This window comes from Ambystoma mexicanum, chromosome 9 (assembly GCF_040938575.1).
Source record: "Ambystoma mexicanum isolate Mex_15411 chromosome 9, UKY_AmexF1_1, whole genome shotgun sequence".
NCBI classification, from domain to species: domain Eukaryota; kingdom Metazoa; phylum Chordata; class Amphibia; order Caudata; family Ambystomatidae; genus Ambystoma; species Ambystoma mexicanum.
The window spans coordinates 942,425,711-942,447,503 of NC_090931.1; the positions used below are offsets into that span (position 1 = coordinate 942,425,711).

General features: G+C 46.2%; 2 protein-coding genes across 5 annotated transcripts in view; both read right to left on the reverse strand.

The window, feature by feature from the left end:
• Nucleotides 1-21,793, reverse strand: part of HOXD3 (homeobox D3) — a 74,426-nt gene that overhangs the window by 33,900 nt on the left and 18,733 nt on the right. For 3 of the 4 annotated variants that reach the window (XM_069616128.1, XM_069616125.1, XM_069616126.1), the window contains exon 2: nucleotides 19,080-19,106. The gene's annotated coding sequence lies outside the window, so the exon portion shown is untranslated. Of the gene's footprint in view, nucleotides 1-19,079; nucleotides 19,107-19,992; nucleotides 20,480-21,793 lie in introns of those variants that run through there. The other variant, XM_069616124.1, reaches the window with a different exon arrangement.
• Nucleotides 9,086-17,836, reverse strand: HOXD4 (homeobox D4). Its single transcript, XM_069616123.1, has 2 exons — nucleotides 14,658-17,836; nucleotides 9,086-13,941 (listed from the first exon to the last, which is right to left on the reverse strand). The coding sequence occupies exons 1-2, from the start codon at nucleotides 15,091-15,093 to the stop codon at nucleotides 13,634-13,636; spliced, it is 744 nt and encodes a 247-aa protein (XP_069472224.1). The 5' UTR covers nucleotides 15,094-17,836; the 3' UTR covers nucleotides 9,086-13,633.

Genomic DNA, 21,793 nt, shown 5'->3' on the forward strand with positions numbered 1-21,793 from the left:
AAGCACACATGGAGAAAGAAATGGCACATGCAGAGTGAGAGGCACATCTGTAGAGTGAGCCTGCTTATGGACATACCAAGCACACATGGAGAAAGAAATGGCACATGCAGAGTGAGAGGCACATCTGTAGAGTGAGCCTGCTTATGGACATACAAAGCACACATGGAGAAAGAAATGGCACATGCAAAGTGAGAGGCACATCTGTAGAGTGAGCCTGCTTATGGACATACAAAGCACACATGGAGAAAGAAATGGCACATGCAGAGTGAGAGGCACATCTGTAGAGTGAGCCTGCTTATGGACATACCAAGCACACATGGAGAAAGAAATGGCACATGCAGAGTGAGAGGCACATCTGTAGAGTGAGCCTGCTTATGGACATACCAAGCACACATGGAGAAAGAAATGGCACATGCAGAGTGAGAGGCACATCTGTAGAGTGAGCCTGCTTATGGACATACCAAGCACACATGGAGAAAGAAATGGCACATGCAGAGTGAGAGGCACATCTGTAGAGTGAGCCTGCTTATGGACATACCAAGCACACATGGAGAAAGAAATGGCACATGCAGAGTGAGAGGCACATCTGTAGAGTGAGCCTGCTTATGGACATACCAAGCACACATGGAGAAAGAAATGGCACATGCAGAGTGAGAGGCACATCTGTAGAGTGAGCCTGCTTATGGACATACCAAGCACACATGGAGAAAGAAATGGCACATGCAGAGTGAGAGGCACATCTGTAGAGTGAGCCTGCTTATGGACATACCAAGCACACATGGAGAAAGAAATGGCACATGCAGAGTGAGAGGCACATCTGTAGAGTGAGCCTGCTTATGGACATACCAAGCACACATGGAGAAAGAAATGGCACATGCAGAGTGAGAGGCACATCTGTAGAGTGAGCCTGCTTATGGACATACCAAGCACACATGGAGAAAGAAATGGCACATGCAGAGTGAGAGGCACATCTGTAGAGTGAGCCTGCTTATGGACATACCAAGCACACATGGAGAAAGAAATGGCACATGCAGAGTGAGAGGCACATCTGTAGAGTGAGCCTGCTTATGGACATACCAAGCACACATGGAGAAAGAAATGGCACATGCAGAGTGAGAGGCACATCTGTAGAGTGAGCCTGCTTATGGACATACCAAGCACACATGGAGAAAGAAATGGCACATGCAGAGTGAGAGGCACATCTGTAGAGTGAGCCTGCTTATGGACATACCAAGCACACATGGAGAAAGAAATGGCACATGCAGAGTGAGAGGCACATCTGTAGAGTGAGCCTGCTTATGGACATACCAAGCACACATGGAGAAAGAAATGGCACATGCAGAGTGAGAGGCACATCTGTAGAGTGAGCCTGCTTATGGACATACCAAGCACACATGGAGAAAGAAATGGCACATGCAGAGTGAGAGGCACATCTGTAGAGTGAGCCTGCTTATGGACATACCAAGCACACATGGAGAAAGAAATGGCACATGCAGAGTGAGAGGCACATCTGTAGAGTGAGCCTGCTTATGGACATACCAAGCACACATGGAGAAAGAAATGGCACATGCAGAGTGAGAGGCACATCTGTAGAGTGAGCCTGCTTATGGACATACCAAGCACACATGGAGAAAGAAATGGCACATGCAGAGTGAGAGGCACATCTGTAGAGTGAGCCTGCTTATGGACATACCAAGCACACATGGAGAAAGAAATGGCACATGCAGAGTGAGAGGCACATCTGTAGAGTGAGCCTGCTTATGGACATACCAAGCACACATGGAGAAAGAAATGGCACATGCAGAGTGAGAGGCACATCTGTAGAGTGAGCCTGCTTATGGACATACCAAGCACACATGGAGAAAGAAATGGCACATGCAGAGTGAGAGGCACATCTGTAGAGTGAGCCTGCTTATGGACATACCAAGCACACATGGAGAAAGAAATGGCACATGCAGAGTGAGAGGCACATCTGTAGAGTGAGCCTGCTTATGGACATACCAAGCACACATGGAGAAAGAAATGGCACATGCAGAGTGAGAGGCACATCTGTAGAGTGAGCCTGCTTATGGACATACCAAGCACACATGGAGAAAGAAATGGCACATGCAGAGTGAGAGGCACATCTGTAGAGTGAGCCTGCTTATGGACATACCAAGCACACATGGAGAAAGAAATGGTAGATGCACAGAGTGAAATGCAAATGTGGAGCCTAAAGATACTTATGAATATATAAAGCACATGGAGAATAAGTGTGAAATATAGAGAGTGAAAAGCACATCTGTAGAGTAAAGCTACCCATGGAAATGCAAAGCACACGTGGAGAATACATGGCACACCTGTAAAGATACTTATTATGGAAATAAAAATCATGTGTGTGGGACAAATGGCACATACTGAGTGTAGAAGGCACATCTATAGGGTACACACCCTTGTGGATAGACAAATCACATGTGTAGAACAAGTAGAATATGCAGAGTGTGACGGGGCATCTGTAGCGTAAAGATACCTATGGACATGCAAAGCACAAATAAGTATACATGGAGTGAAAGGCACATCTAAAGATCTGAAGCCTTATAGGAACTCTACAAATGGCAGTGGAATGTGAAAGCCACATGTAAGGAGGAAAAAGTAAAGGGGGGGGGGGGTCACCATGTTCCAAGGGAAGCTTTCTCCGGGATAAGGATGGTAAAAGCGATTACCACCATTTTTTGATCTGTTGTGCTATGTTCATTTTTTAGCCTGCATCACTTACGCCCAAGGGCAGTCTCCAGGCGCTCACGTGACTCTGGAAGAGAAGAGGGCGTGGTGTGTTAGTGGGGATAGGATGATAGGATAGGTTCAGAACTAGGAAGAACTGGCATCTGTGAGCATTGTCTTGCGTCTGACAGTTGGTTTGAGAGGCCCAGCGTGTTGTAACTGTATGGGTAGGACTCAATGTCTCGGGTGTGTGCTAGTGTTTGTGTTGGGTGTGTGTGTCGTATGATGTTAGTGTGGGATTTGCGGTAATGCACACTCGTTAGTTGTATGCATAAGGGGTCCAGAGTCACAAATGACTGTTAGGTGTTTGATTGGATTGTGTTGGTGCGCATTTGGGTATTGTCGATGAATTTATGGACTATGTGCAAGGGTGTTCCCTCTAATGTTGTTTTCAGAGTCTCTGTTCCAGATCTGCCTCATTTTGGTGCATTTCGCCAAATTTGGGGAGTAGGACCACCATTTCCTCCTCCGACATACAAAGGTGGGTGCATTAATGAGAGAATGGATTTCCATGCTGGTTAATGCAATCTATTGCTACGCAATTCTCCTTAAATGACCACCTGGTAAAATCAGACAGACTCCACAGAAATGCATTTTAAAGACTGCCAGAAAAGCGCACTTTACAGGTGCACTTACATTTTTCTACTAATGTAGTGGAAATGTGAACAGCAAAGGGGATTTTGCCTAGGTTTTACTCCTCAACTTTCCACCATCCTTTTAGTTGAAATGAGGAAAATTATACAGAGGTGACAATTTACACAAAATTGTTAACGGGAGATGTCCCCTTGGTGTAACTAATGTGGGGATTGAGCATGGCCCCCATTAAGTGCATGGTGCCCATATTGCATCTTAAGACAGGGGGGTCATTTTAGTTCTAAAAGGGATTGAAAACAGTAGCAGAAAACGCTGTTTTGTCCACTTTTTACAATCTTCCTTATTTTCCTTCATCTGTCGGGCAGAGTTGAGGAGAGGGGCAGACATATTGTATTGTATTTGGTTATTTATATAGTACTCTTTCCCCACTTGTGTGGCCTCAATGTGCTTTTTCGGTTGGAACGCCCTCAGTGACCGCGGTTAATGTGCTGGAAATTCGAAAGAGTTTAGTTTAGGAGATGCATGTGTGCATTTTGCCGGTCTAGGACTTGGGTGGCTGGCTAGGCTAAACTAAGCAGCCCAAAGAGAGGCAAGGCACGTGGGTGGGCGCTGTTGGTGGTTTGCGATAGATTGCTACTGTTGAGAGAGTCGATATGTGGCCAGCTATACAGAGTTCCTTTCGGTTGGTAGTAGCTGTATGCTAGTGGCAGAGGTGTGGAGGTATGTCAGGTGTTTCAGTCTGGACGGCTATATGCGATGCGGCCTGTGTCCTCACTGGTGGTGTGATATATATGTACCATAGGCTTAGAAATTGTTCGCCTGGAGCGATCTTTGTCCAGTGCAGCAGAGGAAACAGGCCTAGATTTGTGAGTCCTGTAGCGTGCGGGGTGAGGCCTACGTTTTGGATAAATGGGTTTGACAGCATAAAGGCAGCCATTGGTGGATATGACCAGACCTGGGGATCCTGTATATTGGGTTTCACGTCACAACTTGGCTAAGGGAGAGACACACCTACATTTAAGAGGCCTGCATAATGGGAGAGAGTCCTAGGCTTCACAATGCAGTATGGGTACGGGAGAAGACACACCTAGATTTGAGAGTACTGTATAATGGGCGAGAGGCCTAGGTTTCACAATGCAGTCTGTTTCACAGGATAATATCATGTACATCTCCTTTTTCCACTGCGCCTGACAAATGCGGCTGCCTCCTCACCATGAATCTTATAGGGCCTGAGTTACAAAAGCAGTTTACAGTGGTGCAATACCGTTGAAAAACGCTTGTAAATCAGGCTCCTACAGCTAAATCGCCACTTGCTTAAAATCAGGAAGATTCCATGGCAATCGTTTTCAAATGCCTCTAGCAATCGTGAATTGCAGGTACGTTTACCGTTTTTCAGCAACATAGTGTAAAGTTGATTTTACCTCTGTATTAACTCTTCAGTTTTCCACTCCGAGATGGAAATGAGGAAAATTGCCCGGAGGTGACCGTTTGCATTTCAGTGGAAATGAAGGTCGTCTCCGCTAAGCAATTTACTCTGGAAACGAAAATTACCCCCAAGAAATGTTTAGTCCATTGTGCAAATAGCTAGTAAACGGCACATGTGTATGGGAAAAGATACCCAAAGGGAGCAAGTGCTATTTATTGCTATCCAGATGTTTATGCAAGTAAGAGGCACTAAAAAGACACATATGTAGAAAAAAGATACCCATATGAAGTAAATGCTTGTGTGAGAAGTAGTAAAGGCACATATGTAGAAACAAAGATACCCACGGTAGTAAATGCTGTTTATTGCTATTCAGGGGCTTGTATAAGAGACCGTAAAAAGGCACATGTGTAGAAGAAAAGATACTCATAGATAGTACATGCTGTGTATTGCTATTCAGAGGCAGTAAAAGTCACATACGTAGAAAACGAGATATCCTTAGGGACTACATTCTGTTTATTGCTATTCAGGGGCTTGTGGAAGTAAGAGGCACATATGTAGAAAATAAGCTACCCCTGGGGGTAAATGCTGTTTATTCCTAACATGGGGTGTATGCAAGCAATGATAATAGGCAGTAAAAAGGCACCTATGTAGAAACAAACATACCCATATGGAGTAAATGCTGTTTACTGCCATCCAGGGGTTTATGCAAGTAAGAGGCAGTAAAAAAGCACATATATTTAGAAAAAAGATACCTATAGGGAGTGCATGCTGTGTATTGCTATCCAGAAGTGTATGCAGGTAAGAGGCAGTAAAAAGGCACATGTGTGGAAAAAAGATACCCTTAGGGACTAAATGCTGTGTGTTGCTATGCAGGGGCTTGCGTAAGTAAGAGGCAGTAAAAGGCACATATGTAGAAAATAAGATACCTTTAGGGGGTAAATGCTCTGTATTGCTAGTCAGGGGCTTGTTTACGAGGCAGTAAAGGGCGCATGTGTAGAAAACAAGGTTATCCTTGGAAGTAATATTGCTATTCTGGGGCCTGTATAAGTAAGAGGCAGTAAAAAAGCACATATATTTAGAAAAAAGATACCCAAAGGGAGTGCATGCTGTTTATTGCTATCCAGAAGTGTATGCAGGTAAGAGGCAGTAAAAAAGTCACATGTGTAGAAAAAAAGATACCCTTAGCGAGTAAATGCTATATATGGCTATTCAGGGGCTTGCGCAAGTAAGAGGCAGCAAAAGGCACATATGTAGAAACAAAGATAACCCTAGGAAGTAAATGCTATATATTGCTATTTAGGAGATGGTGTAAGAGGCAGTAAAGGGCACATACATAGAACACAAGATATTCTTAGGGACTACATTATGTTTATTGCTATTCTGGGGCTTGTGCAAGTTAGAGGCAGTACAGGGCACATGTGTAGAAAACAAGTACTGTTGGGGTAAATACTGTATATTGCTATTCAGGGGTGTGTGTGAGAAGCAGTAAAAGGCACATATGTAGAAACAAAGATACCCATAGGGAGTAAATGCTGTGTATTGCTATCGATGGGTGTATGCAAGTAAGGGGCAGTAAAAAGGCACATATGTAGAAAAAGATACCCTCATGAAGTAAATGCTGTATATTGCTATTCAGGGGCTTGTGTAAGAGGCAGTCAAAGGCAGATAAATGCTGTTTATTCCTAACATGGGGTGTATGCAAGCAATAATAATAGGCAGTAAAAAGGCACCTATGTAGAAACAAACATACCCATATGGAGTAAATGCTGTTTACTGCCATCCAGGGGTTTATGCAGGTAAGAGGCAGTAAAAAAGTCACATATGTAGAAAAAAGATACCCTTAGGGACTAAATGCTGTGTGTTGCTATGCAGGGGCTTGTGAAGGGGCAGTAAAAGGCACATATGTAGAAAAAAGATACCCTTAGGGACTAAATGCTGTGTGTTGCTATGCAGGGGCTTGCGTAAGTAAGAGGCAGTAAAAGGCACATATGTAGAAACAAAGATACCCCCAAGGGAGTAAATGCTGTATATTTCTATTCAGGGGCTTGTGAAGGGGCAGTAAAAGGCACATATGTAGAAAATAAGATACCTTTTGGGAGTAAATGCTGTATATTGCTTGTCATGGGCTTGTTTACAAGGCAGTAAGGGGCACCTATGTCAAAAACAAAGTTATCCTTGAGATTAAAATGCTGCATATTGCTATTCCGGGGCTTGTATAAGTAAGAGGCAGTAAAAAAGTACATATATTTAGAAAAAAGATACCAATAGAGAGTAAATGCTGTTTATTGCTATTCAGGGCCCTGTATAAGTAAGAGGCAGTAAACGGCACATATGTAAAAACAAAGATACACTTAGGGAGCACATGATGTATATTGCCATTCAGGGGCTTGTGTAAGAGGCAATAAAAGGCACATGTGTGGAAGCAAAGATACTCATAGAAAGTACATGCTGTGTATTGGTATTCAGAGGCAGTAAAAGGCACATACGTAGAAAACAAGATATTCTTAGGGACTACATTCTGTTTATTGCTATTCAGGGGCTTGTGCAAATAAGAGGCAGTACAGGGCACATGTCTAGAAAACAAGATACTTTTGGGGGTAAAGGCTGTATATTGCTAGTCAGGGGTGTGTGCAAGCAATGATAATAGGCAGTAAAAAGGCACCTATGTAGAAACAAACATACCCATATGGAGTAAATGCTGTTTACTGCTATCCAGGGGTTTATGCAGGTAAGAGGCAGTACAAATGTCACATATGTAGAAAAAAGATACCCTTAGGGACTAAATGCTGTGTGTTGCTATGCAGGGGCTTGCGTAATTAAGAGGCAGTAAAAGGCACACATGTAGAAACAAAGATACCCCAAGGGAGTTAATGCTGTATATTGCTAGTCATGGGCTTGTTTATGAGGCAGTAAAGGGCACCTATGTAGAAAACAAAGTTATCCTTGGGAGTAAAATGCTGCATATTGCTATTCTGGGGCTTGTATAAGTAAGAGGCAGTAAACAAGCACATATATTTAGAAAAAAAGATACCCATAGGGGGTACGTGCTGTTTATTGCTATCCAGAAGTTTATGCAGGTAAGAGGAAGTAAAAAGGCACAAGTGTAGAAAAAAAGATACCCTCATGAAGTAAATGCTGTATATTGCTATTCAGGGGCTTGTGTAAGTAAGAGGCAGTAAAAGGCACACATCAACACAAAAGATACCCTTATGGGACTAAATGCTTTCTTTGTATTGCTATTCAGGGGCTAATGTAAATAAAGGCAGTAAAGGTCACATATGTAGAAAGAAATATGCCCTTAGGGAGTAAATAGGTAGTATATTGCTATTCAGGGGCTGAAGTAAGTAAGAAGCACAATATACGAGGAAAAGCCCCAACGAAAGTAAAAAGCCCTGGCATTCACCTTCAGTGTGTAGCTGTGGACGAGAGGGCACGTATAGAGAATGAAGGTACACGTGTGGAGTACCTAGTACTTAAGAAGTGTGAAAGGCACATCTGGTGAGCAAAAAGAACAACAAGGGACTTTCAAACAAGTCTGCATGGCAAAAACGAGTCTATAAAATGCACCTGTTGTGAGCAAGGGTGCACATTACTAGTGCAAGACGCACATTAAGTGTAGACATCCCACATTGGGTCTGATTGACAGGCTGGCATCCCATTGAAAACGCTTCGTGAATCAGGCCCAACACATATGAGGAAGGTGGGTGAGGTGAAAAGGGCATATATGGTGATTGAAAGGCATGCACACACACACACACATATATAATGACATGCATGTACAGAGTAAACCGCTCAGCTGGAATATACAGGCGGATGTAGCGCGTAAAAGGCCTATACAGGACACAATAGGCATAGAAAGCACATACGCTGATTATAAGGCACACACACACCCGCACGCACGCACGCGCACACACACACATATATATAAATTGGTATAAATGCGCAAAGTAAAGCGCACAGCTGGGAAATACAGGCGTGTGTAGCGCGTAAAAGGCCTATGTAGGGACGCAATAGGCACAGAAAGCACACATGGTGTTCTTTGACGTCCATAGAAAATGTCCGTTGAGTGATTCAGGGGAGGGGACATGGTGTTTGAATTCGATCCCTGGCGGCTCTGAGACCCAATGATCTGAGGGGGCTGCAGCATTGCGACGTGCATCCACCAGGTGTACCTTCCGTGCACACACATTTCAGTCTACACGTACACACGTAAAGACCCCTCACCGTGAGCTGTGCTGGGGTCGCCATTCCCCGGAACCCTCCCCCCACCCCAAAGGTGGATATTTTGGTTATGGGAGCGGCGGGTAGCCGCCGATAACAAAGGAAGCGGCCAGCATGCCGTCGGTTTCGGAAAGCACAGTAGCCATGAAGCATGCACACGTAATGGCGGACTAGAGACCCTCCATTTTGAGGTGTAGCGCCCTGCTCGCCAGCCTATGACACTTTAAATTACCAGACGTGCACGTTGTGGAGGTGTTCACGTTCAGAAAGAATGCATATTTAACGAGTAACATGCGCGATATAAATAATAAACAAATACAAATAGGAGTACATGTCCATCATACCCTGATAGCAAGACCGTCCCCTCGTTACTCTACCTGCGTCACTCTTACTCCGGCGTCTAGCACTGCATCAAGGCACATATGCAATATTGGCAGTTCAAATACATACATACATGTGGACCACTGCAGATGTCTTTGTAAATGTAAGCGCATGCGCACGTCCACACCCCTCGCGCCAGGCTGAAAAGACCCAACGCCGTTGTGTATTAATATACAGACTTTTATTATTTCAATGGCATAAGAAAGAATTGCAAGAAATCTACAGGCAAATCATTCAATATAAATAAGATGCGAACCAGCTGGAGAAAATACATTGGCGAGGCGTATGCACAGTTATCATGGGGTTCGGGGGGACTGCAGCACACACCCTGCGCCCTCTACACGGGCGCCCGTTCACCTCCGTGTACACAAATACAAGGGCTTCTGTGTCGCACTGTAGGAAACAATGCCCGCCCAATCAGACTTTCCTGCATGTTTCCAGAGCAGGTAAACATCTGGTTATCCGCTGTGATTTACAGCACCTTTGTGTGGACCTCGGTGCGTACTTGTGTAAGCACGCCAAGTGTGCTCATCTGGAACCCCCATCCCGCCCCACACCCTTCAAACGTGTAAACAAACGTTAATATCACAAATCGAGTCTTGATACGGAAAGCCATTGCATACAAATAGAAAGAACGCGGATTCCTCACACCCGGGGCGTTGCGTTCTGAGGATTTACTCTAGATTTGGTGTCATGTCTCTTTGTTCTGGCATTCCTGCCTTCTCTCTTTTTTCTTTATTACTACTCTTTGTATGATCCATTTTTTCCAGCTGTTTTGTTCATCGCCCTCCTTCATTGTATGTATATTTTACACGTCATTTCTGTTCTGCGTTCTTTCTTTGTTTTTACACCCCCTCCATCTTGTATGTATTCCTCTCTATTCTTTGCCTGCCCCCTTCCCTGCGTTTTGTTTATCGTGTTTCTTTCTCGCCTCCGAAGTTTTTTTTGTATATTTTGTTAGCCTTCTTCTCCGTTCACTTTTGTTTTTTTTAACGATTTAAAACTTACTTTTCTGTAATATAAATGGAACTTTTGTCACATCCTTCATTTTATACATAACGACTTGGAGTGCAAAGAAGAAACCCCCGCTTTGGTGAGGATTCCCTCCAATCAGTGTGCGTGTGTGTTGTTCCCTAACCAGAGCCTGCACGTGGATGGTTGTGTTTCTGAAGACCCCGTCGGTTCCTTGCCTGTGTGTTGTTCCCTAACCAGAGCCTGCACGTGGATGGTTGTGTTTCTGAAGACCCCGTCGGTTCCTTGCCTGTGTGTTGTTCCCTAACCAGAGCCTGCACGTGGATGGTTGTGTTTCTGAAGACCCCGTCGGTTCCTTGCGTGTGGTGTGTGTTGTTCCCTAACCAGAGCCCGCACGTGGTTGGTTGTGTTTCTGAAGACCCCGTCGGTTGCTTGCGTGTGGTGTGTGTTGTTCCCTAACCAGAGCCTGCACTCGGTTGTGTTTCTGAAGACTCCTTCTGGGCCTGCACGTGGTTGTGTTTCTGAAGACCCTGTCGGTTCCTTGCGTGTGGTGTGTGTTGTTTCCTAACCAGAGCCTGCGCTCGGTTGTGTTTCTGAAGACCCCGTCAGTTCCTTGCGTGTGTGTTGTTCCCTAACCAGAGCCTGCACGTGGTTGTGTTTCTGAAGACCCCGTCGGTTCCTTGCGTGTGGTGTGTGTTGTTTCCTAACCAGAGCCTGCGCTCGGTTGTGTTTCTGAAGACCCCGTCGGTTCCTTGCCTGTGTGTTGTTCCCTAACCAGAGCCTGCACGTGGATGGTTGTGTTTCTGAAGACCCCGTCGGTTCCTTGCGTGTGGTGTGTGTTGTTCCCTAACCAGAGCCCGCACGTGGTTGGTTGTGTTTCTGAAGACGCCTTCTGCACCTTTGAGTGCGTGTGTGTTGTTTCCAGGTTTTCTTCCTAACCAGAGGCTGCATGTGGCTGTGCTTGTGCGGGAGTCTTCTGCTCCTTGATTGCGTGCGTGCGTGAGCTTGTTCCCTTATCACAGCCTGCATGTGTTGTGTTTCTGAAGGGTCTTCTGCTCCTTGCGTTTGTGTGTTGTTTTGTTAAGCAGAGCCTGCATGCATGTGTGTGGTTGTGTTTGTGAAGACTCCTTCTCTTTGTGTGTAACTAGCTCCTGCATGTGCTTGCGTTTCTGAGGGCGCCTTTTCCTTGCGGCCAGGGTTAAACATTATAAAACCGGTGACATGTAATCACCGGAGCACTTTTAAAGGGAGAATGCCTCGCTCATTCCCAACGTGAATAGTGCCTATGTCTTAAAGCAGGGAGTCGGGGTCCAGCGGGTCAAGGGTTTAGAGGTCAGCACTCCCGGCTGAAATACGGCTAATGGAACAGAAAACGTGTCCTCTGCGTGAACCGGCTCGCAGGGTTCGCCGAACTTCAGAGAAATACCTTTTCAGCCTCGCGACGTGAAGGCGTCAGGGGAGAAGACGGCGCTCTAGTGTGTGCACTGGGCGCTTTTTGTGGCCAGGACAATGCGCGAATATCTCGCTCTAATATTCCGACGCGCATAGATTCAAGCATTGGGCCGGGGCAGCTATGAGAATGCCAGCCGTGCCCGGTGGGTGGGGGGCAACAAAGGCACCGTCAGCCCGGTGAGGAGTCTGTGTGACTGCCAACGAGCCTGGGGTAGAATGCGTGTGAACCACCACAGCCAGGCTACTTGACAAGACCCCCCACCCCCTCCTTACCACCCTCTGTTCTCTCTGAGTGTTTTCAGTCAGGTATCCCCGTGTCAAACCTTGGCGCCTTTGCATGCGTGGTGTGTGTGTACCCCGATAATCCGGCCAGTCCTGTAGACTGCCATAAAGCCCAGATTTATCCGGTGCAAGTAACAAGCGCTCGGGCAAAGAGGGGGGCAACACTGCAAATGAAATATAGTTCTATGGTTTCACGTTGTGGTGAAATTGTTACAATAAAAAAACATGCAAAGAACACGAGCTGAAACCAGCTAGAGCGTCCCACATTTTCGCTTACCACAATCCAGATGCCCCAAGGGTGGATGAGCACCCACTGTTGCTACAACAATAAAAGTGCAACTGGCCGCCGGTATACAGACATGTGCAACCGTATGGCATGTTTGCTTCAATTCCAGCTGAATCAGAGGAGGAGAGCCTGATTAACAAACGTGGTTTTCAATGGCAACATCCCATTGACAGACGCTTTGCAAATGAGGCCAATATGTTTCCGCTTGCACACGAGGAAAACAGAATGCCTGTAATACAAAAAGGCACCTCTTTAGCAAGGAGCTCGTTTTCTTTCATTTTGTATTAATAATATAATCGTAAAAAACGGCTAAAAAAGGTTCGAAGTGTCCACTCGAAGGTTAAGTTATGCAACACGATGAAAATGTCTCTGAACGTGGGGACGGGGTAGTTTCCACCGGGAGAAGGTGTTTCCAGGATATGCATTTCCCCAAATGAGTAGAGTTTTTTAACGTGCACATTTATATAGGCTGGGAATAACTGAGCATTGCAATCTGTCTTTCTAAAGGTCTATATTGATCATTTTTGGTTCGGGCGTCTTTTCTGCTTCGTACCTTTTGCGATGAAAAAAATAAATAAACACGAACATACATCCTGTCAGTTATGATAGCAATAATAAGAAGAATAAGGGCTAACGCTGCCTAGTGGCCTTTTTTTAACATGTTTTGGTATAACTCAATACAATACAATATTGGTGGTAAAAAACGAGAGAAAAAAGGAAGATAAAGAGATTTTTTTTAACAAGGAATCAGACGATTCTCCGACACGACGCTTTGGAGTATAACACAAATCTCAAAAAACAGATGCGTGCCCAGTATTCGAACACATGTACATGTGGGGTTGTGTGAAAATGCACAGAAGAGGTGCAGTACCCGGAAGGATAAACTAACCAAGGTCAAGAATCGCAACAGAATGACCCCCACGCCTTCGCCATCCGAGGAAATCCAGGTGTGTGCCTGGTGCCACCACGGGCGGATAATTCGGGCAGGCAATGAAAGGAGGTAGCGGCACCTGGCGTGCCAGGATTGCTGGATTGCCTGGCCCGGCGTGAGGGTGCGGAGATAGAGAGAGTTTGGCGTTCGGAGGCTGGCGCGTCCTCATGCCCGCGGAATGCAGGCGGTGGGTGCTTGTGCTATCGTGAAACGGCCGGGCACGGCTCCGTGCCTGCTCGCACGGCGGTGCCCCCTTCCGCTGGCGAGGGGTTTACGGTGTGCAGTACAGTTCGGGCTCGACGGGCGCCTTCCCGGGGGCGAGCCAGTTCTATAGGGCAGTGAGGTCCGTCTGGTGGTCCTTGCAGACAGTCTGTAGGTGCTGGCTGGACCCGCTGCTCGAGGACGACCTCCCTTTGGTGTTGGGCAGCTTGTGGTCCTTTTTCCACTTCATCCGCCGGTTCTGGAACCAGATCTTGATCTGGCGCTCGGACAGACACAGGGTGTGGGCGATCTCGATCCGGCGCCTGCGGGTCAGGTATCTGTTGAAGTGGAACTCCTTCTCCAGCTCCAGGACCTGCTGCCGGGTGTACGCCGTCCTCGAGCGCTTCGGCTCCCCGCCCGTGTAGTTCGGGTTCACTGTGGAGGGGGGAGAGGCAGGACACGTTGTAAAAGGGGACGGTGGGGCAAGCAAAACCATGCACAATGTGACAGCACCACACAAAGTACCCAAACAAAGCTGATGATAAGAACCCCCCCCCACCCCAAGTAGTAGCCCCCCAAACTGCCTTCCTAGACACCCCAGAATCCCAACACACCCTCCACAAAGATCCCCACGAAATCCCCAGTAACAACCCCGGCAGACGCCTCAATAATAACACTCTTGCTTCCCCCCCAAATCTGCCCTCGGTAACACCACAGGAAATCATACATAAACCCCATTAAAAAAACAAGAATAAGCTCGGAAAAAACCAAAATAAGCCGCATGGAATCCACAGTGCCACCCGCTTAGAAGCTGGACTAACAATACCCATAAAACCCACACAACGTCCCCGGCAAGTATGTGTTCCAAAACACTTTGCACCCATATATAACAAGGAATTGTTACCAGCCGAAAGAAGGGTGCTCGATTGTTAAATTCAACCCAGTGGTTTACAAAGGCAAGAATTCCCCTAGCACGCAGATATCCCTGTGCACACTACCAGCCACATGGCCACTGGCCTGCTTCCCCGGCAATAAAAATTTATGATCGGTGTAATTGCTGCCTGGGTTTAAATGCTCATAAATTATTCGTCGCAACAAGCGGCCCCTTGAAGCCCTCCTAGAAGAGACCCGCTTTCGGAGCTGGCGCTTACCCGTGTTGACGTGCACTTTCTTCATCCAGGGGTAGACGATGGCCGGCTGCTTGGTGGCCGTCCCGTTCTGGCTCTTCAGGCTGTGCACCGGCTGGCCGCAGGGCCGAGGGCTGGCCATGGGGGGAGGCCCGGGCGGACACGGCTCGGCCGTGCCGGGGAAGAGGCTCTGGGGGGCGGGCTGCTCCTGCCCGTGACCCCTCGGCTGCACTGCAGAGCCCTGGGCGGCATTGGCACAGCCGAAGGGCTGCGGCGGCTGCCGCTCGCTGCTGTAACCTGAGCGGGGGTAGAGCCCGGGGTGCTGAAAATCCGCGCCCTGCGAGGGGCCGAAATACTCCGGGCTCTGCTCGGCAAGGTAGCTGCTCTGCAGATACTCCTCGCAGGGAGGAAATTTCGGATCCACATACTTAGAGTTCACCATATACGAACTCATGGCCATTAATTTCTGAAGGTAGAAAATACTAATTTTTCTCGTGTTGTCTTTTTTCTCCCTCCATAGAGCCCTCCTACTCGCTGTCAACTGAATAAAGTTAGGCACCCATGTGACCAGGCCAGCCAATCAGGACGCAGGGAGTTCATCACCGGATTTGTGGGCACCAGATAATGTTCACAAATTAAACTAAATAAAATACCGCAATTCAAATGTAAGCCCAGAACACATGGAATATATATTATTTTTTTAAGTAAAGGAAGGTTAAGGCTTGTTTGGAGAATATAGATCAGAGAAGTCTGTGCCGATGACCTACAGGTATAAAAACCCGATGTCCGAACGCCTCCTTTAACCTTTGATGCCACAGAAGACCCTTTAAGGCTAGTTTAGTGATTTGCTAAAAAAACGATAGTTTGTGGGAATTGGCAGGGTGTTATGGCCGAGCGCGGGCAGCAGACTTTAAATGTGAAAATGAATGTGTGGGGAGAGTGTAGGGGGTAGAGCGTACAACAGGGCAGCATAATATGGGCTACAATGGAGCTGTCCACCCTTTGTCTGCCAAGGGGTCATCCAGAGTTACCCGCATCTAGTCATCTCGAAAATAATCGGCTAATATGTAACTTCTTGGCACCTCGCACACGTTCACATGGAGCCCTGCGCAGGCAGCGCCAACAAACGCTTCTTTTACTTTAATTATGTCCTCGTCAAGCAGCTGAAGGGCAATGGGGACCCAACTTTTAAAACAACATTCCCAAATGGCCGCATTTGGCTCAGGCGGCGGCATTGTTCGTTAAGACAAAACCTCGGATTTGCTATGGGGACAGCGAGTTCAACGAATAATCGAGAAATCCTGCGATTGGAACATGTGCTCACTTGTGAAAGGGGTCGCAGGACCACCCCTTAAAAAATACTTAAAAAAAAAAAAACATCTGACAATACAAATCGCGTCTGATCCATAAGTGACAACACAATATAAACTGGTGCTGTATACAGTGCATTTAATGTGGCAAGTAAAGGGGGTGGATGTGACCAGTGAGATACCAAACAACATTAACCAGAACAATGCGTATGTTTATGGTGTGTGTGTGTATTATGTTGCATTACACCATCCTGAAATATGTGTGTGAGAGAACACAAACACACTTATAGAAATAGATGCATTTTAAATATGTAACAAGTATATCAAGTGTACAGCAATAACCTCCCAGACACATGTACCTTTAACCTGAGCCTCATTGGGATAATCGACGTTTTTGCATCGACCATATATTCCCCTAGAATCGAATCTGTGAATATATGAACACCACACAAATTCGGTTCTACAGGGTACATATAGACAACCGAACAACAGCCCACATCTTGGACCACGGCATTGGGCGCAGGCGGCGACTCCGAGTTCTCCTTCCAAGGGAACCTCTCTTCGGCGTGAAAGCCACTTCCATATACAGAACACCAGAGGGGATGCATGCATGCCAAGTCCTGAAACATAGCACATATCTTCCCAAAGTGCATGTTAATCAGCTCTCCCAGGCGTATCCAATAGAATGCATTTACATGCATACACCTAACCCCCCCCCAACCATCCTAAACATAAATCTCATAACTGGAATATGCATGGCTACAATACTAAAGTCAACACATGTCTATATTATACTCCGGGCACAACCATTTGCATTAAATAATCGGTTGTGTTAAACCCTTTGTGTTTGAACCTAGGGTAAAGATAATTATATAACCGAGGGTGTCCTAACAAGACCACTCGTGGGCATTCCTCTTATAAACATCCACGGCACTTATTGTCTACACATTTTGGTAAGCCTACTGGACATAATTAGACATTAAGCGCCATGTACGTTTATAAGAGAAATGCACACGATGTGTCCTGTTCGGACACCCTCTGTTATATATTGAATAATCGGACGCCACGGCATTTGCTTTGGAAGCCCACTCTGGAGAGTCAATTGTCTAGTGTCCAGTAACAGTTTTCCTCCTGGGGTTCTAGCATAAAGGAAAGATGGCTGTTTACAGAGCTGCTGCATACTGTTAAATAATTATGCGCCATCTTGCTAATAAAAGGTACCTTTCTTGTCGGAAAGTGGCATTTCCAGTCCTCCCAAATTCGCGCACCCTAGAAGGCAAATTGTCCCTCGGCGAATGTCTCGTGGCTTTTCGTGTGGTAGCGTTTATGGTGAAGGCCAGGGCGAAAAGGTCATCGCAGTCATTTACAAACATATCAGAAAGTTTCATTATTTTTACTTTGTCGACAGCCGCACACAGGAGTACAAAAGTTCATGAATTCTGCCTGACCCTGCTACTTAAGAGCCCGTCTCCGGCCGTCCAGCCCGAGCTCTCCTAAAGCCCCAGCCACTGAGCAAAGGGGTCACTTTTCAGGTGCAAACTGGCGGCCATTCAAGTAAGTTCAACTTGTTTGCCAGTCCACAGAGATAAGCGAATAGGCTACTCAATAAATGTATCATTGTTTAAGTATGTAGTGCAATATATATATATATATTTAATGTTTAATATCAGTTTAATTGTATTGTTAATATCGTTTTTGTTTAATTGTATTGCCTGCTCTGAACACGCCGCTGTGACCTTATTTTTGTATTCGCAGTTTTTAATGTCTCGTCTGGCACCTTGCTTTTTATTTGAGTACATCTACACAGACACACAAACACGAAAATCAATTGCACACACGTTTATACTCTCGCCACATTTAATGCTCATGTTATTCCAGAAGCAGACCTTTTTTGAGGATGTCGGTTCCGAAGCATCCCTCCCTCCCCCGCCCGCCGGAGACCCCTCTCCCAGCCCCGCGCATTTTCTGTTTTATTAGACTCGCTGACCTGCATTTCACCCCACCGCTCGGCTCGCTCAGACAGGTCAAAGCCAAAGAGTTATTGATGAACAAAAGCGTTAAATATTCACCTCCCGCTCAACTGCCCACACCACGGCTTTTGATCTCCCGGCCCTCTCTGTGCTCGCCTTCCCTATCGTAGCTTCGAAAAATAAAGTCATTCAATGTGGGTCGCAGCAACACACTATTTTATCCCAGAATAAAGTTTAATCCTGCCTTTAAGAACAGAGAAGCCACTGGGAAGAGCGACAGGCAGAAGGGCCGGATGGGGCCAAGGAACGGCCGGACCCACAATACATTTCTTGGATAAACTAATCATGCAAAGATGTGGGTTCGGGTGCCTGCGGGCACACAAAAGATCAGGGCAAATGTCTGATATTTCGTCCCACTTACATTGCCTTTTCCTTCATGTGAAATATGGGCTTCATTACACCTCAATATCTACCATGCCACATAGCACAGACTCCCATTCCTGTCAGACATGCACCTGACGTCAGCCGCCAATAAACACCTCGGAGTGGTCCTTGGATCAGACCCCAAATTCCCGAAGCGGGTCATTTCGGGCTATCCTCGGCTGACCTGCGTGAGGGGCGCGTGCAGAAGGACTCGTTCCCTCCCATGGTTTATTAAGAATTTAGGGTCATTTCGGGCTTGTGTAAAAGCATCAGGCACGGGAGGCCCTCCAAGAAACATGCAAAGGGGAGTTATCATCTTCGAATTCCTGATTAGTACGAGTGCGCAAAAGATTGCGCCAAGTCTCTTGCGCAGTTTTGCAAACTTCCACGATGTTTCATAATTCGCTTCTTTTATTGTGGCGTGTTAACTTCTTAAGGTTGTTTAAGGTTGTTTAACTGCTTTGCAACTCTGCTTGGTGGCATGTGCGCGCGGGGAGGCGCTATTTAAAACGCATGTATTTCGTTTACAGGACAGCGGGAATTGTCCAAATTAGCGCTCTTCGCCCCGCCCCCTGCACGCCTCCCTCTTGCACTTTACCGGGGAACACAATTTACTTTCAGGCAAAATTGATGCAAGTGAAATGCCTAAACTTTATCAAAATGATTGTGTTGGATTGCAAGCACCGGCGCATCTCCTACGAGTTCTCTGAAAAGACACGCACAGGCGCAGCAGCAGTACTTACAGTGGGGGCCCCTCCATCGCAAGCGACCTGTTGAAATAATACAAAAAAATGTGCGTCAGTATATCGTGTATAAACAACCGGGTATAAACATCCATCTTCCTAAACATTGCTTTAACTGCAGACCCGTGGACCTGGTGACATTACGTGGCTGAGCCCACCCAGGACAAAATGTAGGTGATAGGGCCGGTGACTCCCCCCCGAACTTTCTTTTGGCTCTCACTGTTTATGCTGCCTCTGGGGCAGGCTTATAATGCACAGGGTGGCACTGAGCAGCACAGTCTAGTGAATGTAACCCGCTCCATGGGCCGGATTCACAAGGCCTTTTTTGCAGTCGGATTGCGCCACTGTAAATCAGGCCCAAAGTGTACTAACACCTCTTCCAGATAAGATAACTGGGTGTCGTGCGCGCTGCTCTGAGTGCGCCCATGAAAGACTGCTTTTTACATAACTTGACATCCCTGTGAATAAAACAAACACGTGCACCAGCCTCCGACCTAACTAACAACTGAACGAACAACACCATAAGCCCCCCACACGGAGCTACAGGTGCTGCTGTCGAAAGATTCTTTTCATAAACAGCTTTAAAAGTTACCTTAATATACACAAACATGATTGAAAAGTAATCCCTCTTACAAACTTAAGTTTCTGAACAAAATCTGCTCTGAACACTGTGAACTGCTATCCCAACAGCGGCACTTAGCAATCAGTGAATTCACTGCCTGCGCAGCCACGCAGCCAAAAGCACAGTTCAATACTCCCCCACAATTTACAGCAAGCGACGGACCCCCGGCATTGGGTCAGAGGACCCCCTCTACCCCGCCAAATAAATACACATTCCCTTCAGCACACTCTAGCATTACCACGTTGGTTCTGCAGGGCGCTGGGCAATTCTTCCGCGGTCTCGGGCACTTACCGCGAGCTTTTCTCCCCCGCGGATGTAAGTCCTTGTAGGAAACCCCCTCTTGGTGAGAGGTCCTCGCGCCGCGCTCCCTGCTACCTCTCCCCCTATCACTGCTTCCAGGAACTAACGCATCTGCACTTGTAGGCCCTTAAACTAATTTATGGTGGGAATTATATTTTAGCTTGTCAACCGAAGCCATAAAACAAAGTTTATTGGAATCACGTGCTCCCGTATAGCCACTCAGGGCCTATCTCCGTGGAACCATAAATAACCTTCCATCTCCCAAACTTTTATCCACCAAATAAAGGGCCACCGAAATGCTTCTCTGGCGTTTGAATGGTAAAAAGAGAAAACAAAAAAATCACAAAACACGCGGGTGTGAAGAGAGGGCGAGGTTCGTGCAAGCGTTCGCCGGGGCGACGCGATTGGTAGAGCGGTGTAAGGGGGCTGTGAAAGCAAATGCTGGGAAAGGCCGCGTTATGAAGGATTTGGGCGCCAAGTTTGCAGTGAATATTTATTACACCCCCCTCCTAACGAAACCTGTGCCGTAAACTCAACACAATTTGCACCATATTCTTCGACACAATTCTGCGTTCAGAAAGTATGTTTGCTGGGAGCGGGTGGGGGCGGGGGAGGTGATATTTTCTTAGGACTCGGGCATGCGGTGTCCTCTATTATTGCTCCTGTGTGTTACATATGTTGCAATTAACCAAATTGGTTAAATAAAACACGAAGGCTCGAGACACGCCAAGAAACAACATCATTACAAGTTTCCCGGGGCGAACTTTGATCATCGGCGCTGCTGGGGGTCAGAAAACACACGAGCAAACAAGGAAAACATCCGCCGTGTGAGGTGTCCGGGGTGCCGTAAGCAGATGAGGGGTTCAAACGTTTCAGGGGATTGCACCGGAAGGTGGGGAGTGGCTGTGCGATCGATAACACAGACCGGCTATGTTAGCATACATGGGACAGCAAAAGCGGGTGCACACTTTCCACATGCACGTGCATCTTAATTAAACAACCACCAGAGAGCTGTACTGTTTCATTACTTTAATGTGTCAGGTTTTTTTCTCCCACACAGGTCCCCCCACAAAAGCCATGACGCTTGGACGTAAATGTGAGTATCTATCTATCTATCTATCTATCTATCTATCTATCTATCTATCTATCTATCTATCTATCTGACTTACTAATGATCTACCTATGGATATAAGGACATATCCATCGATCTGCCTTTCGATGGCTCTCCACTTCTTTCTGTCTATCTATCCGCATGTCTGTATCTATCTATCTATCTATCTATCTATCTATCTATCTATCTATCTAATCTATCTATCTATCTATCCGCATGTCTGTATCTATCTATCTATCTATCTATCTATCTATCTATCTATCTATCTAATCTATCTATCTATCTATCTATCTATCTATCCGCATGTCTGTATCTATCTATCTATCTATCTATCTATCTATCTATCTATCTATCTATCTATCTATCTATCTATCTAATCTATCTATCTATCTATCTATCTGCATGTCTCTATCTATCTATCTATCTATCTATCTATCTATCTATCTATCTATCTGCATGTCTGAATCTATCTATCTATCTATCTATCTATCTATCTATCTATCTATCTATCTGCATGTATCTATCTACATTTCCATCTATCCTCTATCTATCGGACTTATTAATGATCTACCTATGGATATATCGACATATCCATCGATCTGCCTGCCTTTCGATGTCTCTCCACTTCTTTCTATTGTCCATCTCACCATCTGGCCCCTCTCTTTCTACCCATATATCTAC